The sequence below is a fragment of the Choloepus didactylus genome, chromosome 1 (genome assembly GCF_015220235.1).
Source record: "Choloepus didactylus isolate mChoDid1 chromosome 1, mChoDid1.pri, whole genome shotgun sequence".
Lineage (NCBI taxonomy): Eukaryota > Metazoa > Chordata > Mammalia > Pilosa > Megalonychidae > Choloepus > Choloepus didactylus.
The window spans coordinates 78,841,133-78,865,405 of NC_051307.1; the positions used below are offsets into that span (position 1 = coordinate 78,841,133).

Genomic DNA, 24,273 nt, shown 5'->3' on the forward strand with positions numbered 1-24,273 from the left:
TACACCATGACCAAGTGGGGTTCATTCCAGGCATGCAAGGATGGTTCAACATAAGAAAAACAATCAATGTATTACAACACATTAAAAACTCAAAAGGGAAAAATCCATTGATCATCTCAATAGATGCTGAAAAAGCATTTGACAAAATCCAACATCCCTTTTTGATAAAAACACTTCAAAAGGTAGGAATTGAAGGAAACTTCCTCAACATGATAAAGAGCATATATGAAAAACCCACAGCCAGCATAGTACTCAATGGTGAGAGACTGAAAGCCTTCCCTCTAAGATCAGGAACAAGACAAGGATGCCCGCTGTCACCACTGTTATTCAACATTGTGCTGGAAGTGCTAGCCAGGGCAATCCGGCAAGACAAAGAAATAAAAGGCATCCAAATTGGAAAAGAAGAAGTAAAACTGTCATTGTTTGCAGACGATATGATCTTATATCTAGAAAACCCTGAGAAATCGACGATACAGCTACTAGAGCTAATAAACAAATTTAGCAAAGTAGCGGGATACAAGATTAATGCATATAAGTCAGTAATGTTTCTATATGCTAGAAATGAACAAACTGAAGAGACACTCAAGAAAAAGATACCATTTTCAATAGCAACTAAAAAAATCAAGTACCTAGGAATAAACTTAACCAAAGATGTAAAAGACCTATACAAAGAAAACTACATAACTCTACTAAAAGAAATAGAAGGGGACCTTAAAAGATGGAAAAATATTCCATGTTCATGGATAGGAAGGCTAAATGTCATTAAGATGTCAATTCTACCCAAACTCATCTACAGATTCAATGCAATCCCAATCAAAATTTCAACAACCTACTTTGCACACTTGGAAAAGCTAGTTATCAAATTTATTTGGAAAGGGAAGATGCCTCGAATTGCTAAAGACACTCTAAAAAAGAAAAACGAAGTGGGAGGACTTACACTCCCTGACTTTGAAGCTTATTGTAAAGCCACAGTTGCCAAAACAGCATGGTACTGGCACAAAGATAGACATATTGATCAATGGAATCGAATTGAGAATTCAGAGATAGACCCTCAGACCTATGGCCGACTGATCTTTGATAAGGCCCCCAAAGTCACTGAACTGAGCCATAATGGTCTTTTCAACAAATGGGGCTGGGAGAGTTGGATATCCATATCCAAAAGAATGAAAGAAGACCCCTACCTCACCCCCTACACAAAAATTAACTCAAAATGGACCAAAGATCTCAATATAAAAGAAAGTACCATAAAACTCCTAGAAGATAATGTAGGAAAACATCTTCAAGACCTTGTATTAGGCGGCCACTTCCTAGACTTGACACCCAAAGCACAAGCAACAAAAGAGAAAATAGATAAATGGGAACTCCTCAAGCTTAGAAGTTTCTGCACCTCAAAGGAATTTCTCAAAAAGGTAAAGAGGCAGCCAACTCAACGGGAAAAAATTTTTGGAAACCATGTATCTGACAAAAGACTGATATCTTGCATATGCAAAGAAATCCTACAACTCAATGACAATAGTACAGACAGCCCAATTATAAAATGGGCAAAAGATATGAAAAGACAGTTCTCTGAAGAGGAAATACAAATGGCCAAGAAACACATGAAAAAATGTTCAGCTTCACTAGCTATTAGAGAGATGCAAATTAAAACCACAATGAGATACCATCTAACACCGGTTAGAATGGCTGCCATTAAACAAACAGGAAACTACAAATGCTGGAGGGGATGTGGAGAAATTGGAACTCTTATTCACTGTTGGTGGGACTGTATAATGGTTCAGCCACTCTGGAAGTCAGTCTGGCAGTTCCTTAGAAAACTAGATATAGAGCTACCATTCGATCCGGCGATTGCACTTCTCGGTATATACCCGGAAGATCGGAAAGCAGTGACACGAACAGATATCTGCACGCCAATGTTCATAGCAGCATTATTCACAATTGCCAAGAGATGGAAACAACCCAAATGTCCTTCAACAGATGAGTGGATAAATAAAATGTGGTATATACACACGATGGAATACTACGCGTCAGTAAGAAGGAACGATCTCGTGAAACATATGACAACATGGATGAACCTTGAAGACATAATGCTGAGTGAAATAAGCCAGGCACAAAAAGAGAAATATTATATGCTACCACTAATGTGAACTTTGAAAAATGTAAAACAAATGGTTTATAATGTAGAATGTAGGGGAACTAGCAGTAGAGAGCAATTAAGGAAGGGGGAACAATAATCCAAGAAGAACAGATAAGCTATTTAACGTTCTGGGGATGCCCAGAAATGACTATGGTCTGTTAATTTCTGATGGATGTAGTAGGAACAAGTTCACTGAAATGTTGCTATATTATGTAACTTTCTTGGGGTAAAGTAGGAACATGTTGGAAGTTAAGCAGTTATCTTAGGTTAGTTGTCTTTTTCTTACTCCCTTGTTATGGTCTCTTTGAAATGTTGTTTTATTGTATGTTTGTTTTCTTTTTAACTTTTTTTTTCATACAGTTGATTTAAAAAAGAAGGAAAGAAGGGAAAGTTAAAAAAAAAAAAAAAGAAAAAAGACAAACAAGGAAAAAAAAAAAAAAGATGTAGTGCCCCCTTGAGGAGCCTGTGGAGAATGCAGGGGTATTCGCCTACCCCACCTCCATGGTTGCTAACATGACCACAGACATAGGGGACTGGTGGTTTGATGGGTTGAGCCCTCTACCATAAGTTTTACCCTTGGGAAGACGGTTGCTGCAAAGGAGAGGCTAGGCCTCCCTATATTTGTGCCTAAGAGTCTCCTCCCGAATGCCTCTTTGTTGCTCAGATGTGGCCCTCTCTCTCTGGCTAAGCCAACTTGAAAGGTGAAATCACTGCCCTCCCCTCTACGTGGGATCAGACACCCAGGGGAGTGAATCTCCCTGGCAACGTGGAATATGACTCCCGGGGACGAATGTAGACCCGGCATCGTGGGACGGAGAACCTCTTCTTGACCAAAAGGGGGATGTGAAAGAAAATGAAATAAGCTTCAGTGGCAGAGAGATTCCAAAACGAGCCGAGAGGTCACTCTGGTGGGCACTCTTACGCACACTTTAGACAACCCTTTTTAGGTTCTAAAGAATTGGGGTAGCTGGTGGTGGATACCTGAAACTATCAAACTACAACCCAGAACCCATGAATCTCGAAGATAGATGTATAAAAATGTAGCTTATGAGGGGTGACAATGGGATTGGGAAAGCCATAAGGACCACACTCCACTTTGTCTAGTTTATGGATGGATGAGTAGAAAAATAGGGGAAGGAAACAAACAGACAAAGGTACCCAGTGTTCTTTTTTACTTCAATTGCTCTTTTTCACTCTAATTATTATTCTTGTTATTTTTGTGTGTGTGCTAATGAAGGTGTCAGGGATTGATTTAGGTGATGAATGTACAACTATGTAATGGTACTGTAAACAATCGAAAGTACGATTTGTTTTGTATGACTGCAAGTTATGTGAATATATCTCAATAAAATGATTAAAAAAAAAAAAAAAAAAGACAGTGTGATACTGGCCCCAAGATACAGACAGACCGACTAACGGAATGGAATGAAAAGCTCAGCAACGGACCCACACAAACATAGTCACCTAGTTTATGACAAAAGCTCCATTACAATCTAGTGAGGAAAAGGTGTTTTTTTTTTTTTAATTAATGAGACTAGGTAAATCGGATACCCACAGAGAAACAAATGACACTGTATCCTTATGTCACACCATCCACAAAAATTATTCAAGATAGATGATGGTAAACCAATAGAACTTCTATAAGAGAAAAAGTAGGAGAAAGTTTTTATGACTTGATAATAGGCAAATATTCCTTAAGTAGAAAACAAAAGCACTAATCATAAAAAATGATAAATTGAACTTTATTAAAATTTAAAACTTCTATTGAATCAAAGACACTATTAGAGAGTAAAAAGACAAGCCACAGACTGGAAAAAATGTTTCATACACACATACATACACATATACACACATATATAGACACAGCAAAAGACTCATATCTAGAATATCTTAATAGTTACTATGACCCAATTTTTTAAATGAACAAAAGACATGAACAAACACTTCACAAAAGGAAATATATGATGACCAATAAGAATAAGAAAAAAGGCTGAAAAGCATCACTCAGCAGGGAAATACCAATTAAAACATGCTGAAATATCACTACAGAATGGCTGAAATTAAAAGGGCTGGCAATACCAAGTGACGACAAGCATAGGGATCAACTGGAATTCTCATACATTGATGGCCAGAGTATAAATTGGTCCAACCACTTTGGAAAATTGGCAGTATCTAATAAAGCTAAACATGCATATAACCTATGACCCAAAGTTTTACTCTTGGGTATACAACCAACAGAAACAAGTGTTTATGTCCACCAGCAAACATGTTCAGGAATGTTCCAGCATCACTATTCATAATAGCCCCAAGAATGGAAACTCAAATGTCCATCAATAATAGAATGGATAAATAAATTGTGCTATAACTATTTAATGGAATATTACAAAGCAATGAAAAAGAATGAACTACTACTACATGAAACAACATGGATAATCTGACATGACACTGAATAAAAGAATCCAGATGCAAAAGAGTTCATACTGTAAGATCCCATTTATATGAAGTTCACAGGCAAAACTAATCTGTGGTGATAAAAAAAATCTGTTTTCACTTTTGGAAGGTAGTTATTTGCTGGGAAGGGAGCATGAGGGTAATTTTCTGGGGTGCTGTAAATGTTCTATATCTTGATCTCAGTAGTGGATTATACATAAGCATATATAGTGTTTATCCATATATTAAAAATTATCAAGTTGCTCAATTAAGACTTACGTACTTAAACATATAAAAATTACATCTCAATTAAAGGGGAAAAAATGTAATTTCTTCCCTGAAGTCAAACTGGTAGAGGAGAGGGATGGGACAGGAAGCTGTTCTATTTCATTTAAGTCCTTTGATTCTAGTTGATTTTTTTTAATACCTACATCCTCATGTATTAATTTGATATAAAATAATTTGTCAAAAACAGAAAGTAAATATACATTATATAATTTGATCTGTAAACACCCGATAGTTAAACAAATTTCCCAGATTTAAACCAGGAAGGAATAAGCATAAAGTTCATGAAGATATCAGTGGTAGTGACAAGAGGATTCCTTGAGATTTCAAGAGCCATTGGGTACTTCAGGTTACCTCTTATATGACCACTTCTGCCTAAGCTATTGCAGACTACTTCATTCACACATGTCCTCTCAATCATCTTAACATGAAGGAAATTTGAATCATACCTACTCTGTAGCTTCATTAGGCCAAGATGATGCTTCTCTTTTTCCCAAGCTAATTCCTTTTCTACTCGTCGAATTTTGTAAGTCGTTTTTCTGTTAATCTCGGCACGGATTTTGGAGTCTATATCAAAATCCTGCAGATAAGTAGATTTGTTCATCAAAATTGGTACTTTAGCAATGTAAGCTCTGTTTCATACATAGGTACAGATTTTTAGGTTTCATATCAATCTCATGCTGCATCATAATCTCTCCCAAATATCATAAACTCTCTCCATTCTAGAAGAGAAAAAATATACTTTTTATCACCACACAATAAGAAGAGTTCTCAGAATAATTAACAATAAGGCAATTAAAGCTATATATTATTTCCCACAACAAAAGTAATGAATGCTGACAAATAATTGGAAAGTATACAAAGCTAAAAATATATATATTCTCCCCACCCCTCAACAAATACTCTAATGTGACCAGACGGCAGCTGAACATCAGGTGAACATCTCCCATGAGATGCCACCCAGCAAAGATGGCCAAGTCTTTGGAGTTTTCTTGCCATCATCACCAAGTTCTGAATGAATATCCTTAACCAAGGGGCCCACTTTCTCCCATGAGGATACTTAGGGGCCTCATATTCTCTACTTTCACTCCTGGAAAACTAGCAGGGCCATTATTCACACTAAATTGTGAATAGTAATTATTCATCCCAGAGGTATGTGTATCTTAAATAATGATACGTGCGTAAAGTGCTTAGCCACAGCATTTGCTCAGTTGTTTATTTTAAAATATCTCACCCATACTGTGGAAGTGGATAATAAATTCTGGGTTTCTATTTTAGTAGACTCTTGACAGTAGTTCCATTCAGAAGAAGTACAAAATGAAAAATTTAACCATAAAAGATAGACAGGGTTTTTCAATGAGTCACAAAAGAAAAAAATACTAAAAATTAGCTTAAACAATTTGGTCATTGTCCCCACAGCTATAACTATACTAAGCCATCTTTTAGAAACTTTGCAGATCAACCAGTGTTTTGGTTTGCTTAAGCTGCCAGAATGCAATATACCAGAAATGGGTTGGCTTTTACAATGGGGATTTATTAGCTTACAAATTTACAGTTCTAAGCCCATGAAAATGTCCAAATTAATGTCACCAATAGGATGATACATTCTTTGAAGAAAGGCTGCCAGCATCTGGGGCACCTCTGTCACATGGAAGGCACAAGGCTGGCATCTGCTGGTCCTTCTCTCCTGGGTTTCGTTGCTTCCAGCCTCTGGCTTCAGTGGTTTCCTCTCTCAGCTTCTGTGGGTCTGTCTTGTCTCTTAGCTTCTCTGGGGCTTCTCTGAGCCCTCTGGATTCACCTCTCCGTTTCTGTATGTGTTTCATTCTCTCAAAAAGGCCTCCAGTAAAAGCATTAAGACCCACCACAAATAACCTAACCAAAAGGTCCCACCTACACAGGTCTGCACCCACAGGAATGGATTAAAAGAACATGGCCTTTTCTGGGGTACATAACAGCTTCAAACCACCATAACCAGATATTTGTCTTCTCAATACGTCCGACGATTTATGGAAATGGGACCACAGAGAATAAAAGTATACATGTATTTACCCAACAGTTGGATATCTTGGCTAGCTACAGTAAGGTTGATAACCAGATTCAAACCTATGCCACAGAAAGAATTCTGTTTTGTTTTTTTTTTAACACCTGGGAATATATTTATTTATATACATTTATTTATATCTTATCTTGTGAACAAAAAAAAAGTGAGGTAGCTAAATTCCAAAGTAAACTTTGTATAATGTATCTCAAACCAAGTTGTGTGTCAAGTTCTATAGCAAATTACCTGCTGCAAATACATTGGCCAGATAGAGAGAAACATAAAGATGATTTTAAGTGTTTCTACTTGTTGGCAAAATAGTAGTTTCAATCTAGAAATAGCGTATGTTAGAATTAAAATCAGATTTATTTTAGACTTACTTCCCGTGTAAACTGCATATGCTTTGGTAATTCTTCATTCATTTTCAGTAGTTTCCAAAATTCATTCCTCAAAACTTTGAGTTGTTCTCTCTTTCCAGCCTTTATCTCTTCCACTTCTTTCATTAACTTGTCATGTTCTCTTTTTCTCCTGGCATTCTCAATACTGAAAACAGAAATTTAAAAAGCTAACAGTTTGGAATTCAGAAACAGCATAAGGGAAAATTTAGTATTTGATAATTTAGAAATTCATTTTAGTTGGTTAATTTCTGTAAAATATTAGTTTGCTTTGTGAAAGTCAGTATATTTTATTAAAAATTCCCATACCTGTAGGCTTTGGGATCTTCAATATCTTCTGGAATTATCTCTGTTTCAATTCCAAACTGTGGGGAGGGGAGAAAAGCATTTACTCATATTTAGCCCTTTTCAATTGCATAATATTTCCCTTAAAATATTTAATAAGAAATAAATTGCAATTTTTTCTGCCAATTTCTAACCATTATAGGTCTGGAAAAATATCTTCATAAAAAAATAATTGGGGAAAAAATGGCAGTTGGCTACACTTATTTATTTTGGCTTCATTTAAAAGGGTGAAAGCAGAAAACATCTTGCAAACTAATCATACGTATGCCAAATTTTAATATCATAATTCCCCCCACCAAAAATATGAATTACTAATATTCATGTGCTATTAACAAACAATACATGCAATTTTTAGATCATTTGTTTCAAAGTACTGTGTTTTAAGATATCCTTTCCTATGAACATAATTCCAAAAAATATCTCATATGTATATTAAGAAGATTTAAAAATATACATTTTTAAAATTTAAAGTAAGAATTTCAAATGATCTTATCAAAAGACAACAACATCATACAGTGGAAAATGTACAGATTAGTGTGTTGCAAAATAATATAATTCCCCTCCTTGAGAAAGAAAGATGTGAAATCAGAAATCAGTCTCCATTTAGAAAGGAAATTAGTTTAAATTAAGGGGAACTGTGAATCACTTAAAATTACTTTGTTTATTCAGATGCTGTGCTATTAAATGACTTAGTCTGTGCTATTAAGAAAGAGGAATTATAACTGAGTGAATAAACAAAGAGTCTTAGTTTGCTAACTAATCAGGTCATAAGTAAAATTAAGCTTGTGTATTCTCTATTCACTTTTATATATATATGTTTTGCTCTGCTATCTTTCATTGTAATGAAATAAAGGCTCTCTTTTGATCAAGTTGTTTTTATTACAATACCAGTCTTTATACATATGAAATGTAAATCTACATATTTTTATGGACTTTACTAAAAGTGAAGTCACAAAACATGGCCAATGTGAGAGACAGTGATGCTTAATAAACTGTACTTACTGTTAGTCACTTTACACATAAATTGTTTTTTATTTGTTTTTTAATCTTTTATTGCCCAGAGCCGAACCCTTTGGTTCTCCAATATCAGTATGATTTCCAGTGGGATTTGACACTGATAGGCAAGTCAACTCTGTTAGCTGCAGCTGTTTACAATATGTTTTAGTTAAACAAACATGCTTTCAACAGTTCCAAAGCATATGCCAATGGTTCTCCTTGCTGTATATCAGAGCCATATGGGGATGTTTTATAAAATACTGACTCCTGGTTCTCATCTTCAGAGATTCTGCTTTAATTGTTCCTGAATGGGGCTCAGGAATCTGTGGTTTTAAGGCCACTTACTCCAACTCCAGCTGATTGTCAAGTTTAGCAAGGTTCACAACCTCAGACCTATAAAGAGCTGCCCCCCACTAATTCTTTCTGATTTTGTCCTCTTAAAAGCAAAGTCTGCTTCAGTGATTTAAGAAATACTGATTGCAGTCATAAATAGGACACTATTATACAAAGGTGGAATGGATTTTTTTCCCATTCAACATGGAATTTTTAGAGTAGGCTGGCACTAGGTAGAAGATTTTCTTCTTGTTTACACACTTTCTGTTCTGTAATTCCCCTCTCTGAGCTGGATCTCTTTTTGACAGTGGCCCACTCTCAAATTTTGTTATTAATAGGAATTAAAATGTAGCTGCTCCAATGTTCCTTACAATCTTTGTGTGTTCTCCTGAAGTTGGCTTTCTATTAAATGGGAAATAAATGTGTTTATAGGAACGTTAGTTATAGACTTTCAACTACAATTCCTTAATCCTTAGGAGCAATTTTATTGGCTATTAAATAGTGACTTTATCCAAAGGAACCATTCTGATAATAGAAAATTCAGGTCCTGTGATAGGACAAAAGGATATATTTTGGAGATCTGTACCGTCAATCCTAATCACAAAGCCAATAATATATTGCCTAATAATCAAATAATTTATATTAAATATTTGATCACCAACCACATTGTCATAGTCTAATAAAAAAGACAATATTTTTACAACCCCTTTCAAAAGCACACAGTATGGTATACATTTTATATATGACCCTTCAATGAATTAATGACTATGTGAAAAGCAAAATATGTATCTGAAAAAAAATTGCACAATTTGAAAAAAAGAAACTTGATTAATAAAGTGGTTCAGAAAAACTGACACATTATTTTTTAATTTGGAGAATTCTATACTTTTCATAATAAGAGGAAGTTAACACTTAATATTCATATAGAAGGAACAAAAAGTCAAAATTATAATAATGGTAGGAAGATTAAACTATAAGGTGAACGTGTTTGAACAGTTTTCAATTTTTAAAGAATATGAGCAATTTCAACATCACTATTTTAAAATAAAGTTTTTGTTGTTGTTATTTAGTTATTTAATTAGTTACATACCCTGGGAGTTGGCACTTTGGCTTTGATGTCTTTCTCTAACTCTAATTCAGAAAAAAGGCTGAAAACAAAGATATTACTATCTGCTCCAGCAGTCACAAGGAAACGGTCATCAAAGCTAGTAGAGATGCTTTTAATACATCCATAATCATTGTCATGCATACTGAAATGCCAGTAGTGCACCATATCAGTCAGTGAAGGATCATTCTTATTTAAGACATAGACCCGAATTGCTCCATTGTTCATTCCACAAAACATCATAATTTGGTTAATGCTATGAAACAAAAACAAAGTAAGTTGTTCTTCATATTAATCTAATAACAATGTTTAAGTTTAAATTAACCAATAAATGACCAAATTTTTCATAACAAAGGGTAGAAGGGGAAAAAGCCAATTTGAAATTCAGAGCTATTTAATTTGGTCATGGGAAGAATGACTGGCAAGTATGCTCAAACCTCAATTAAGAAAGGGCTAATGATTCAATTTGTGATTCCTCTGGAATCAGTGTAACTGTAAACCTGCATTATCTAACTCTGCAGTAGCATCATTCTAAGTAACAGAAGGTAAATCCACAGAATTCCATTGTGTGATATACAGAAATTCTGACAGAATTTTTGATAGGGGAGACTGAAATTCGGTTTGAGATTGTTTTGATTCTATTTATTTATTTGATTTACTCAGCCAAGCATTGTTTCAGTGCCTCTCCATTTGGATGATCTTTAAGAATTGACCATATATCCATGATAGGCCTAACCATATATACTAATGGAAAATAGGGTTTGTTTTTTTTTTTAAAGCTTTTTGGAATTCTGCTCACCTGAAAGTGATAGTTTGAATAGGATTATCTTCGGTGTCCTCAAGAAAACGGAAATCAAAAGGTTCATCTTTTTGTTCTCTGATATCACTGTTTTTATCATATGGGGGGAACTCACAGTGATATAGAAAACCAGAATCATAACCGCCCTGGAAATAAATAAAGAGGGGGGTACTTGACTATAAAACACATAGGACCACATGAGTTTTTTTATTTCACATTTTAAAACATCTATTTCTAAATGATTTACATGTTTATAGATAGGTTTATTGTTATAAAACATCTCCATTGTCCATCTATATGAAACAATTCAATTATATAATAAAAACCTTAAAATGTGTTTCTCTTTAAAAGTCAATATAAGGGAGATGTCAGTTCTAACTGTATATTGATTTCCATTTTATTTCAAATATTATTCTGATAAGCCATGTTTAATAATAGGGTTTTACAAGTCATTGTTTTCAGTCTAGGGGGGCTTTAAACACTAACTTCCTAGGAAGGACTATTTGGGTAACATTTATCCATGTAGTGAAAAGACAAACGATCATCTGGAAGAGCTATATTATTCCAAATCTAATTTTCTTTTTTTTTTCTTTCTCTCTCTCTTTCTCTCTGTCTATATATATCAGAGATTCCTTAAAGGAAATAAATTAAGGTTCAAAACATCTAGACAGAAGATCAGTAAGGAAATAGAAGACTTGAATGATACTCTAAACCAGCCAGACCTAACAGACAAATATAGAACACTTCATCCAACAGCAACAGAATACATTCTTCTAGAGTGCACATGGATCATTCTCCAGGATAGACCATAGTTAGGTCACAAAACAATTCTCAATAAATTCAAAATACTGAAATCATACAATGTATCTTCTCCAACCACAATGGAATGAAGCTAGAAATCAATAAAAGAGGGAGAACTGGAAAATTCACAAATATGTGGAAATTAAACAATGTACTCTTAAACAACCAATGGGTTAAAGAGGAAATCATAAGGGAAATAGGAAGTATCTTGAACAACTGGAAGAAGAAATCAAGAAAAAAGAATTCCCATTTACAAGCTACTAAAAGAATTAAATATCTAGGAATAAATCTACCAAGGTTGTAAAGGACTCATATATAGAAAACTACTAAATATTCCTAAAATAAATTAAAGAAGAGTCATACAAATGGAAGGACATTATGTGTTCATGGATCGGAAGACTAAATATTGTGAAGATGTCAATTCTACCCAAAGCGATTTACAGATTCAACATAATCCCAAACAAAATGCCAAAATTCTTCTCTGTAGAAATGGAAAAGTCAATAATCAAATTTATGTTGAAGGGTAAATAGCCCCAAGTAGCCAAAGCCGTCTTGAAAAAAGAAGAATAAAGTTGGAGGACTCATACTTCCAAATCTCAAAACTTGTTACAAAACTATAGTAATCAAAAAGCATGGTACTCTTGCAAGGACAAACGTATAGACCAATGGAATTGAATTGAGAGCTTAGAAATCAACCCTCACATTTATGGCCAACTGATTTTGATAAGGGGGCAAAGACTAATCAATTGGGAAAGAATAGTTGCTTCAACAAATGGCACTGGGAAAACTGGATCTCTACATGTAAAAGAATGAAGGTGGACACCCACCTCACATCATAAACAGAAATCAACTCAAAATGGATCAAAATATAAATATAAGAACTATAACTATAACACTACTAGAAGAAAATGTAGGGAAGCATTTTCAGGACCTTATGTTAGGCAATGGTTTCTTAGACTCACACTCAGGGCATAGGCAACAAAAGAAAAAATAGATAAATGGCACCTCATCAAAATTAAAACTTTACATATCAAAGAACTTTGTCATGAAAGTAAAACAACAACCTACACAATGGGAGAAAATATTTGCAAACCACATCTGGATAAGAGTTTGCTATCCAGAATAAATAAGAAAATCCTGCCACTTAACAACAAAAATACAAATAACCAGATTTAAAAATGGGCAACAGATTTGTCCAAAGAAGATATAAAAATGGTCAAAACGCACATGAAAAGATGCTCACTTATTAGCCATTAGGGAAATGCCAATCAAAACCACAGTGAGATACCATTTCACATCCACCAGAATGGCTACTATTCAAAACAGAGAAAATTACAAGTGCACTTGGAGAGGTTCAAGAAATAGGAACACTCATCCATTGTTGGTAGGAATGTAAAGTGTTGCAGTTGCTGTGGAAGACAGTGGCAGTTCCTCAGAAAGTTAAGTATAGAATTACCGGATGACCCAGCATTCTCTTGGAAGGTATACATCCAAAAATATTGAAAGCAGGGACTTGAACAGATACTTTCACATTGATATTCATGGCAGCATTATTCATAATTACTAAAAGATGGAAGCAAACCAAGTGTCTATCAACTGATGAATGGATTTAAAAAATGTGGTATAGACATACAAGGAAACATTATTCAGCTGTAAAATGGAATGAAGTCCTGATGCATGCAACAAAATGGATGAACCTTGAAGACACCATGTTGAGTGAAATAAGCCAGACAAAAAAGGACAAATATTTTATGATCTCAGTGATATAAACTAATTAGAATAAGCAAACTCATAGAGCCAGAATCTAAAATATAGGTTACCAGGAGCTGGGACGGGGGGAGGGAATAGGGAGTTAACGCTTAAATTGTATAGAATTTCTATTTGGGATGATCCAAAGTTTTGGCAATGAATTGGGGTGATGGTAGCACAACATTATGTACATAATTAACAGCACTGAACTATATATTTGAATGTGGTTAAAGGGAAATTTTAGGTTGCATAAGTTGCTCTAATAAAAAAAATAGGACTGTATAATACAAATAGGGAATCCTAGTGTAAATCATGGGCTATAGTTAATAATACAATTATAATAATATTTCTTCACCAATTGTTACAAATGTACCACACTAATGCAAGGTGTTATTAATAGGGGGGATATGGGAATTCTGTATTTTATGCATGATTTTTCTGTTAACCCACAACTTCTCTAATAAAAAAAAAATGCAGAAGACAGCCAGAAAGGGTAAAGGCGCTAATAAAAGTAGTTGTGTGGTGCCTCCACCACTACTTTCTATCCTTTGCTACTACTTTCATTAGAATTTTTTATAAAAGATAGATTTTTAGGAAAAGGGAAGGATTCAATTCTTATCACTCATTAAAGCAACAGTTCTTGGCTAGTCAGTTTCTTGGCCTGGCCAAAGACCTGGGACCAGTTATGAATTTATAATGATCTTTCATACATTCTTTTTTTTTAAAATTCATTTCATTGAGATATATTCACATACCACACAGTCATACAAAACAAATCATACATTCGATTGTTCACACTACCATTACATAGTTGTACATTCATCACCAAAATCAATCCCTGACACCTTCATTACCACACACACAAAAATAACAAGAATAATAATTAAAGTGAAAAAGAGCAATTCAAGTAAAAAAGAACACTGGGTGCCTTTGTCTGTTTGTTTGTTTGTCTGTTTCCTTCCCCTATTTTTCTACTCATCCATCCATAAACTAGATAAAGGGGTGTGATCCTTGTGGTTTTCCCAATCCCATTGTCCCCCCTCATAAGCTACATTTTTATACAATTGTCTTCAAGATTCATGGGTTCTGGGTTGTAGTTTGATAGTTTCAGGTATCCACCACCAGCTACCCCAATTCTTTAGAACCTAAAAAGGGTTGTCTAAAGTGTGCGTAAGAGTGCCCACCAGAGTGACCTCTCGGCTCCTTTTGGAATCTGTCACTGAAGCTTATTTCATTTCCTTTCACATCCCCCTTTTGGTCAAGAAGATGTTCTCCATCCCACGATGCCAGGTCTACATTCCTCCCTGGGAGTCATATTCCACATTGCCAGGGAGATTCACTCCCCTGGGTGTCTGATCCCACGTAGGAGGGAGGGCAGTGATTTCACCTTTCAAGTTGGCTTAGCTAGAGAGAGAGGGCCACATCTGAGCAACAAAGAGGCATTTGGGAGGAGGCTCTTAGGCACAATTATAGGCAGGCCTAGCCTCTCTTTTGCAGCAACAGTCTTCCCAAGGGCAAATCCTGTGGTAGAGGGCTGAATCCATCAAACCACCAGTCCCCTATGTCTGTGGGCATGTTAGCAACCATTGAGGTAGGGCAGGCCAATACCCCTGCATTCTCCACCAGCTCCTCAAGGGGGCTCTGCATATTTTTCCTTTTTTTTTTTTTAACTTTTTTTTAATTTTTTTTATTTTTCATACAGTTGATTTAGAAAAAAAAATTTCATATATTCTTTTATGTAAATAAGTATATATTTGGTTGGTGGAACTAAAAATTGTGGCAAACTTATAATAAAAGAAATTTTTCTTTGTGATAGAAATATGTTCCATGATAGGACTAGAAAATACATAATTGGAGGATATACTGTTACAACATTGGGAGAGTCCCTGATACTTACCTCCCCAAGATCCATTTTTTACTTCTTTCTTAGCAAAGTCTCATAATTTTGTTCAGAGTGGCAATGTGCTCATCTAAAAACACTCATCTTTCCAAATTTTCATAAGGCCACATGATACAGTTGTACAGATAACAAGATAAGCAAAAGTCTACAGGATGGTGTTACCATGAAAGCTATTATTTTAAAAATTAAGAAGCAACAGCCTTAACTGGCAAACCATTTAGTCCTTTGTCCATCTACTCCTGACTCTTCCCTTTTGACCTAGCTGGAACGTGTATGATTGTCATAGATGATAACAGATTTAACAAGTAGCATATAAAAGATAATTAGATGATATAAAAACAACTGTAACCCACATTCATTCATCAAAACTCACACCTTCGATAGTAGTTATGAAGGAAGTCTTATCATAAGAGTAAGGAAGTAAAAATATCCTGGAAAACAATAATGATAAAATTACATTGAATTGGGCTGGGATAAAAATCATTCAGTATGACTCACCAAAGAGGCCCAAAACTTCCTTGGCTCGGAGTAAAATCCACAGAGGATGTGGCAGGGAGTTGAAGGAATAAAGATTTCAGGTAATGGCTCCTCTTCCTCTGCCTCCTCCTCCTCCTGCTCTGGAAAAATTTTTTCTCCATCTTCTCCCATCTCTTCTAGTAGTTGCTTCCTCCTTTCTTCCCTTTCCTGCTCCTTCAACTCCTTTCGTTTCTTTCTCTTTTCAATTTCGATAAATCTCTTTTGCAAAAGAGACATTAGGAAGACATAAAAACAACTATAATTCACATTCATTCATTAACACTACTGGGGATGAAAAAGAAAAGTAGAAGATAGGGTCCGAGAAAAACTCACAGTTCTGACATGACAAATAATGTCATTTAAAAATAATTATCAGTTAGATCTGTACTTTTATCATTAAAACGTCCAAGTCATTGGAATGACTGTCCTTTCTGTTTTACCCCCTTCAATCTTGGTGTTATAGAACTTACTTAGTCATTTCTCTCCTAATAGAGACAATACATACATTTTCCCACAGAGCCTATCATTGTCAATCCATGAATTGGGCAGACTGAAATAATCTACAAGGAGAATTGTTTCCAACTTCAGTAATACTGTGATCTAGGCCCTCATCATCTATCTAATGTCCATTGACCCCTAACATTGGTCTCCCTACCTCCCATCTTTCACTCTTCATCCTGTTTACCCTTCAGAATTATCTTCCTAATTTACAGAATCTCACACATTTATCCCCTCCTCACAATGTATTCCAATGGTCCAAGAATTAAATTAAAATATCTTGGCTGGCATTTAAGAAGCCCCATGAGCAGGTCAACAGATTCCTGCCACAAATTCCACAAATTCCACAAATTGCATCCCTCCATTTTCACTGGTCCATTCTTCATTTTCTAAAAATACCCGAAACTCTCACAACTCTGCCTTCCTTCAGGATGTTTCCTCAACCTTTAGTGCGTTCCTCTCCTTTTTCATTATCTCAAAGTCCTTCCCATTCTTTAAGTACTATATGTTACCACTGTGCAGCCATCTTTGATCTTTCCCTGATGATTCCATAAGAATCATATATCCCTTCCTCTGCACATGCCTAAAATTCCTTTCTGTGCACCCTGATATTAGCACTTACTCACTTCTGTCCTCTAATACATTTAGCTACTTTCTCACTAGATGATAAGCTCATTTAGGTAAGGATCTATGTCTTATTCTTTTTTATATTCTCCAGCACTTAACACAGCATACTTTATAATCGAAAGAAAGAAAAAACATTAGAAGATAATGCTTCAAGGATATCCCATACCAGAATCTTAGATTTGACACTTGAGAAATGGAAACATTTTATGCACATGTCCTTGATTTCATAGGAAACTACATCATGGTCCTCTACTTCCTCCTTTATGATTGGAAGTGGGGCTTCAAGAACATAGCCATTCTCACAGAAAATCAGTAGAGTACTTTCAGGCTAAAAAAAAGATTAAACATATCATGTATCAAATATTTTTTCAGAAGATATTTAATATCTCACTGCAGTTATTACTGGTAATAAATGAAGTTGAGACTTTTCTATATTAAAATTAGATTTAGACTTATTTACTTTATAGACACCATAGCATATTTTCTGAACCAAAAAAATGTAGTTGGAAAATCTGTTAAGCAAATAAGCAGAATATTAAAATTAGTACTGGCAAGGAAAATCTGCAGGGCATGGATGGCATATTCTGTCTCAGTCTCCCTTGAATGGCTTATTCTCTATCTACCTGAGTTCATTACATGTGGATGTTCCCAAGGTTTTTATCCTCTTGCCTCTTTCCCTCTCTTTCTCCAAACTGTCCCTGGGAAATCTTATAGACGACCCAAGGCTTCACTATCACTTACATGCAATTAGATTTCAAATTAATCCCTCCATCCTAGACCTCTCTCTCTCTCGAGCTCCAAAACCAGTCTGCTGGTTTGGATGTATTATGTCTCCCAAAATGCCATGTTTTTCGGGGGCAGTTTTGTGGGGGCAGACATATTTGTGTTGATGGGGTTGGAACCTATTGATTGATTGTTTCCATGGAGATGTGACTCAATCAACTATGGGTGAGACCTTTGATTGGATAATTTCCATGGAGGTGTTATCCCACCCATTCAGGGTGGGTCTTAGTTAAATCACTGGAGCCCTATAAAAGAGTTGACAGGAGCTGAGAGCAGCTAAGAGAGACATTTTGGACATGGTCATTGAAAGCAGACTTTTGCTGGTGCTTTGTAGATACTAGCCCAGGTTTGCCCTCAAGAAGCTGACACAAAGACATTTTGGAGAAGGCCATTTTGAGATGCAACCTGGGAGCAATCAGATGCCAGCCAAGTGCCTTACAAGTTAATAGATTTTCCAGACGCCAACAGCCATCCTTCAGTGAAGGCACACTATTGTTGACACCTTAGCTTGGACACTTTTATGGCCTTAAGACTGTAACTTGTAACCAAATAAACCCCATTTATAAAAGCCAATACATTGCTGGTGTTCTGCATAATGGCAGCATTAGCAAACCGGAACACCATGTACTTAACCATGTTATGGGAAATCCCCAAGATTTTCCACAGACAAATCTTTCAAAACTGTTAATTCATTATTTCAGTTATTTCTTTCTACAATCATGTATTACATATCTACTATGTACCTGACATTTTGTTAAGTGCTACTGTCCAGTTGGGGAACCCATCATTTAACAAATCATACCAATAAATGTAAAATTCAACTTTGACTACTGCTTCAGAAGTGCCATGAAATCAAGGAGGTTGTGCAAGACTTCTAGAGAAGGTGGTACCTGAGCTTAAAGCTGAAGGATGAGTAGGAGATAATTACATAAAAGGGGAGGATTTGAGGTAGCATTCGGTCTAAAGAAAATATCATGTACAAATGTCCTATGGCAGGAGGAAGCTGCACATTAGAGAAATTGGAAGAAAACTTGTGTGGCTGGAGAACTAAGAGTAGAGTGTGTTTGGAGAGGAGTAGACATGGTAAAAGAAAAGGATACAGAGGTGGGTGGCCATGCAGTGCCCCCTAGGCAAGGTTAAAGATTTTGATTTTTATTTTGAGAACAAGAGAAAGCCTTAAAGGGGCAAAAGGCAAAAGGACATGATCAGATTCACATTTTGAAAAAAGAGAGTTTTGGTCACACAGTGGAAAATAAATTGTAGACGGCAAAAATGGGTAAGGGGCAAGCAGAGAGGAAGCAACTGCAGTAAGTCTAAAAGAGTAGTCTAAAAGATGATTGTAGCTTAGACTAGGTCAACAGCAGTGATGACAGATAAAATTTGACAGGTTAGGAGACATTTGGGAGGTAAAAATCAATAATATATCTTGAATTTGAGGATGCAATGGAAGGCAGAAATACCAATAATAACTCCTAGATATTTGAATGGAGTAACCAGATAAATGGTGATGATATTTACTAAGATAAGGAATACGGGAACATAAAATGGATTTAGGGTGGATGATCATAAACTGGCTTTGAGTATGTTGAATTTGAGTCTCTTTGAGCCACCTAAGTAGAGATGCCAATTAGGCAATCAGATACAAAGATATGGATGTAGAAGAGAAGTCTTGGCTGTTCATATGAATTTGGGGTTATAAGAAAGTTGTGGTCATGGATGGCATCATCTACGGCAAGAGTACAGAATGAGGAGAGATTTGGACAATCTTAGGAAACCTCGACACTCAATGGCTAGGTGAAGGAGACTGAGAGGGAAGGACAAGATGTCAGAAAGGGAATTGGAAGAGCAACAGTGTCACAGAAGTCAAAGGGAAATGGTATTTTGAAGAGGAAGAAGAGGCAAACAGGGTCAAATGAGGATAAGCGGTACTAAAGTATTAAAAGGATATGATTGGTGCCCTTGGAAGAGCTGGTTTGGAGGTGATTAGGAGGAATGGTGAAACTAGAAGCCAGGAGGAAAGGGGATGTAAATAAATGAAGTCCATGAGAATAGTCAAATCTTCAGCAAAAGATGGCTGAAGAGAGGGATGAGGCAGTACCTGGAGGAGAATATGAGGCCAAAGAAATTTTTTTTATAAGTCAAAGAGACCTGAACATATCTAAATATTGACAGAAAAGACCCAATAAACCGGAGAGTTTAAATTTTATGACAGAAAATAGAAGATAGTGCCAAATACTGAAAAAAAAAAAAAAAGTAGGAGGAAGTAGAATCCAAAGGACAAGAGGCAGAATTGCATCAAGTAGGAAGGTACACAGTTTATTTAGTTGTAAATGAGAGAGGAGGAGGAGGTGCATGCAGACACAGAGGGGATTTTATATTTGGTAGTGGGAAGTTGAAGGAGTTCCTATCTGCAGGTTTCTGGTTTTTCTATGCAGCAAGTGATATTGACAGAGTGGAAGAGGGAGACTTGAAGTCTTGAGGAGAGGAGAAGTTTTGAAATGGTCATTGTGAGTGAAAGAGAGAAGTGATAAAAGCAATGTCATAGGCTTGCAGAGCCATTCTATGGATTGTGTAGAGGCCATTTTAATTACTAAATTATAGAGGAGTTAATCTTCCCTGATGTATGACTATCTCTAACAGCCTTTGGCTGGTCACTGCAATTGAATATATATCAGATGAGTGCATTCAGGGGTGGATTCTTCCCATATGGGCCAAAAGAGAAGAAAGATGGGCAAGGGAGATCAGGACATTGGAAGAGTGTTTTTGATCCTTATTGAAATGAATAATTGTAAAGATTAATCTGGATATGGAGGGAAGCAAATACAAGAGTGGACAGATGGGTCACAGAAAGCAAAGAAGTAAATGAACAAAAGGTCCCTGTGATGTCAGAGAACTACTAGAGTAGGAGTAGGCAAATGAAGAGGCTGGAAGGGAGAGAGGTTGAGATCAGAGAGTGGGATATTTGAAGACTCAACCTTATAGGTTGAACTCTGACAAGTGATAATAGAGTCCAATGGATGGCTGTGGGAGTGTGTAAGTTATAAAGATCACTGGAGATGAGGGGGACAAGACGTTTGGAGGCTGAGGCTGTTTGATCAATTATCCACAGGGTGTCGATGTTATTAAGAATAATTTCTTGCCCTTGGGATGAAGAGAAAGATAACCATATTATCAAGTTTTTAATTAAAGGAACAGGTTCAACAAGTTGGTCAGAATATGATAGCAATATAAAGAGAGAAAAGTTATGTAACTAAATAACAGGGGCCTCCAAGGAGCAGAGTTTTATTTTAATTTTATGATTTCCAAATCATAAAAGTATTACATGAATATTGCCACTAATGAAATAATACAATACAAAGATATATAAAGGCAAAGCTAAATATTAGTCTTCTCCTCTTACCCCAACCAGATTTTATGAATGCTAAGAACTTGGTGGGTATCCTTCCACACTTTATTCCTCAGAATAGAATTTTTTTCAATAGGGTAGAAGGACATTCAGTTATTCATTCAGTGAAGATATAGTAATCAAGCAGAATTCATGAAAATAACCAGGCACAGAAGAAAATGGGACACCAGGAATGAAGATAAGTGAAACAAAGATAACACAAAAAATCCAGAAAGACTTGAGAGCCTGAAATTATCAGACAGAGCTTAAAAAACAATTATGCTATGTTTAAGCAAATAAAAGAAAATGCTGAATATATATACGGGAAACAAGAAGGAATAAAATCTAACAAGAGAGTTATGAAAAATAGCCAAATAAAACATCAAGAATTAAAAGATGCAAATTTGAAATTAATATCACAGAGGGTGGCTTTAACAACAAATAAGACAGCTGAAATAAAACTAGTCAGTAGAAGATAGATCAGAAAAAATCTTTAAAATACAGACTGGGAGAATTTTTAAAAAGCTAGAAAATACAGAAAATAGAATAAGACATTTAGAAGATGTGATTGAAAAATTCTAACATCAGAGTCCCAGAAAGAGGAGAGAGAGAAAAAAAGAAGAGAACAAAAGCAACATTTCAAGACAAATTGGCTAAAATATTTCCAAAATTGATGTCATTTACAAATACATAAATTCAAGACTGTTCTGGTTTGCTAATGCTGCTGTCATGTAAAATACCAGAAATGGATTGGCTTTTATAAAGGGGGTTTATTCAGGTACAAATTTAAAGTTCTAAGGCCGTAAAAGTGTCCAAACTAACGCATCAATAAAGAGCAGCCGATGGCATCCAGAAAACCTCCATTAGCTGGGAAGGCACATGGATGGCATCTGCTGATTCCTTGCTCCAGGGTTCTGATTTCAAAACGGCCTTCCCCAAAATGTCTCTGTGTTTCTCTTAGCTTAGCATCTCCAAACTTTCTTCTGTCTGCTTCCCCAAGAATCTCTAAGTGTCAGCAAGCATCTCCTGGGGCTTTTTGTCCTCTCTTAGCTTCTCCAGAGCAAACTCAAAGTATCAGCAAGCATCTCTTCAAAAGTCTCTCACAGCTGCTCTTTGTGTGAACTCCCTTCAGAGGTCTCCAGTAAACTAATCAAGACCTACCCTGAATGGGAGGGGTCAAATCTCCATGGAAGCATTCAGTGAAAAGGTCATACCCTAATCAAAAAGATTAATAACTCTGCCACTGCAAGATTGCATTAAAGAATATGGCTTTCAGGGGGACAAAATATATCCAAACCGGCACAAAGACATTCCAAAATTCTAAGCATCTAGATACATCAGAGTAAAACTGCAGAAAACCAAAAACAAAGAGAAAATCTTAAACACAGCCAAAGGGGAAATATTACCATCACAGAAGTGATAATCACACCAATAGATAAAGGAAGCAGTGGAAGCCAGAGGGCACTGGCATAACATCTGAAATGAGCTGACAGAAAACAACCACTATCTAGGATTTTGTGCCAACAAAAATACCCTTCAATAATGAAAGAACAATTTTCCAAAACACAAAAAAATGAGAGACATCAACAGTAAAGCTGTAGTACAGGAGATTCTGAAGCATGTACTACAGGTAGAATGAAAAGTTCCCAGATACAAGAAGGAATAAAGAGCAAAGAAGTGGTAAATAAGTGGGTAATTACTAGTAACATCAATTAAATATGTCTTGTGAAATATTTATTATGTAAATTTCATAAGATATTGTTATTATTAAAATATGCAACAATTGTACATCATTCCAGAAGCAAGGTAGAGGGAAGATTCTAAGGTGCTTGCATTGTCTGGTGGGAGCGTAAAGAAATGATTAACATTAAACTTAAATGAGTGAGGACATATATCAAAATGTAAGGTAATAGACTTCCAGTCAACTAAAACGGTAGAATGAGACATGGGAAATCTAAAACAACAAACAAGCAAAAGCCCAGGAAAAGACACAGGCCCAGAAAGACAGGGAAAACCCTCCATGGTGCATTCGCCTTGGGCAGACCTTCCTAATAGGAGGGCTGATTCTCAAGAAAATCTCTGTCTTATCACCAGCTGGCTACAAAACCAAGAAACCAAGACATACCAGAGAGTAAATCCCAGAGTTAGCATTTAAAAATATTAAAATGTACAGTGTGCAACAAAAGAGAACAAGACAAGCAAAGAAACAGGAAATGATGGTCCAACCAAAGGAAGAGCATAAAAAGGCAGAAAACACCATAAAAGAAGATGCGAATGTACACACACAAAAGAAAGCCTTTTTAAAAATGATCTTAAAAATGCTCAAGAAGATGAAGAAAGGTACAGAGAAAGAACTAAAGAATATCAAGAAAACAGTGAATGAACAATATGAAAGTCTAAGTAGAGATAGAAATTTTAGAAAGGAACCAAACAGAACTACTGGAGTTGAAGACCACAACTGAAATGAAAATTGCCCAGAAGGGTTTCAAAATCAGATTGGAGCTGGCAGAAGAAGAATCAGTGAACTTGAAGACAGGCCATTTGAAATGAGTCAGTCTGAGGAGCAGAAAGGAAAAAAATATTAAAAATGAAAATAGCCTAAGACAGCTATGGGATACCATCAAGCTCACCAATATGCTCATTATGGGAGTCCTAGAGAGAAAAGAAAGAGAGACAGGAGAGAAGGAATATTCAAAGAAACAATAATGGAGAACATCCCAAACTTAGCAAAAGATGTGAATATGAACAACCAAGAAGCTCAGAGAACACCAAACAGGATAAACATGAAGAAAAATATACCCTGTTCATATATTGATTAACCATTAAATGCAAAGGACACGGAGAAGGTTCTGAAAGCTACAAGAGAAAAGCAATGTGTAATGTAAAAAGGAGTCCCAATTAGTCTGAGTGCTGATTTCTCATCAGAAATCATGGAGGCAAGAAGGCAGTGGTTGGAAATTCTTAAAGTACTGAAGGAAAACTGCCAGCCAAGAAGTGTATATCCAATGAGACTCTCTTTCAAAGATGATGGAGAGATTGACATTCTCAGATAAAAGCTGAGAGAGTTCATCACCACTAGATGTGTTCTACAAGCAAAGCTAGAAGGAGTTCTGTAGACTTAAACAAAACAAAAACGTAAACAAAACCAGACAGT

At 35.9% G+C, this 24,273-nt stretch overlaps 1 protein-coding gene across 9 annotated transcripts in view; it reads right to left on the minus strand.

Annotated features, from left to right (window-relative positions):
• CFAP44 (cilia and flagella associated protein 44) overlaps positions 1–24,273 on the minus strand; it is a 210,886-nt gene that overhangs the window by 90,865 nt on the left and 95,748 nt on the right. For 7 of the 9 annotated variants that reach the window (XR_005216774.1, XM_037835565.1, XM_037835564.1 and 4 more), the window contains 7 exons: positions 17,118–17,279; positions 15,809–16,045; positions 10,861–11,006; positions 10,047–10,317; positions 7,592–7,647; positions 7,268–7,430; positions 5,299–5,429 (listed from right to left, as the gene is read on the minus strand). Coding sequence is in view for 7 of the 9 variants with exons in the window: in XM_037835565.1 (XP_037691493.1) it covers positions 5,299–5,429; positions 7,268–7,430; positions 7,592–7,647; positions 10,047–10,317; positions 10,861–11,006; positions 15,809–16,045; positions 17,118–17,279 (1,166 nt within the window). In the remaining 2 variants the exon portion in view is untranslated. The other 2 variants (XR_005216779.1, XM_037835569.1) reach the window with 2 other exon arrangements.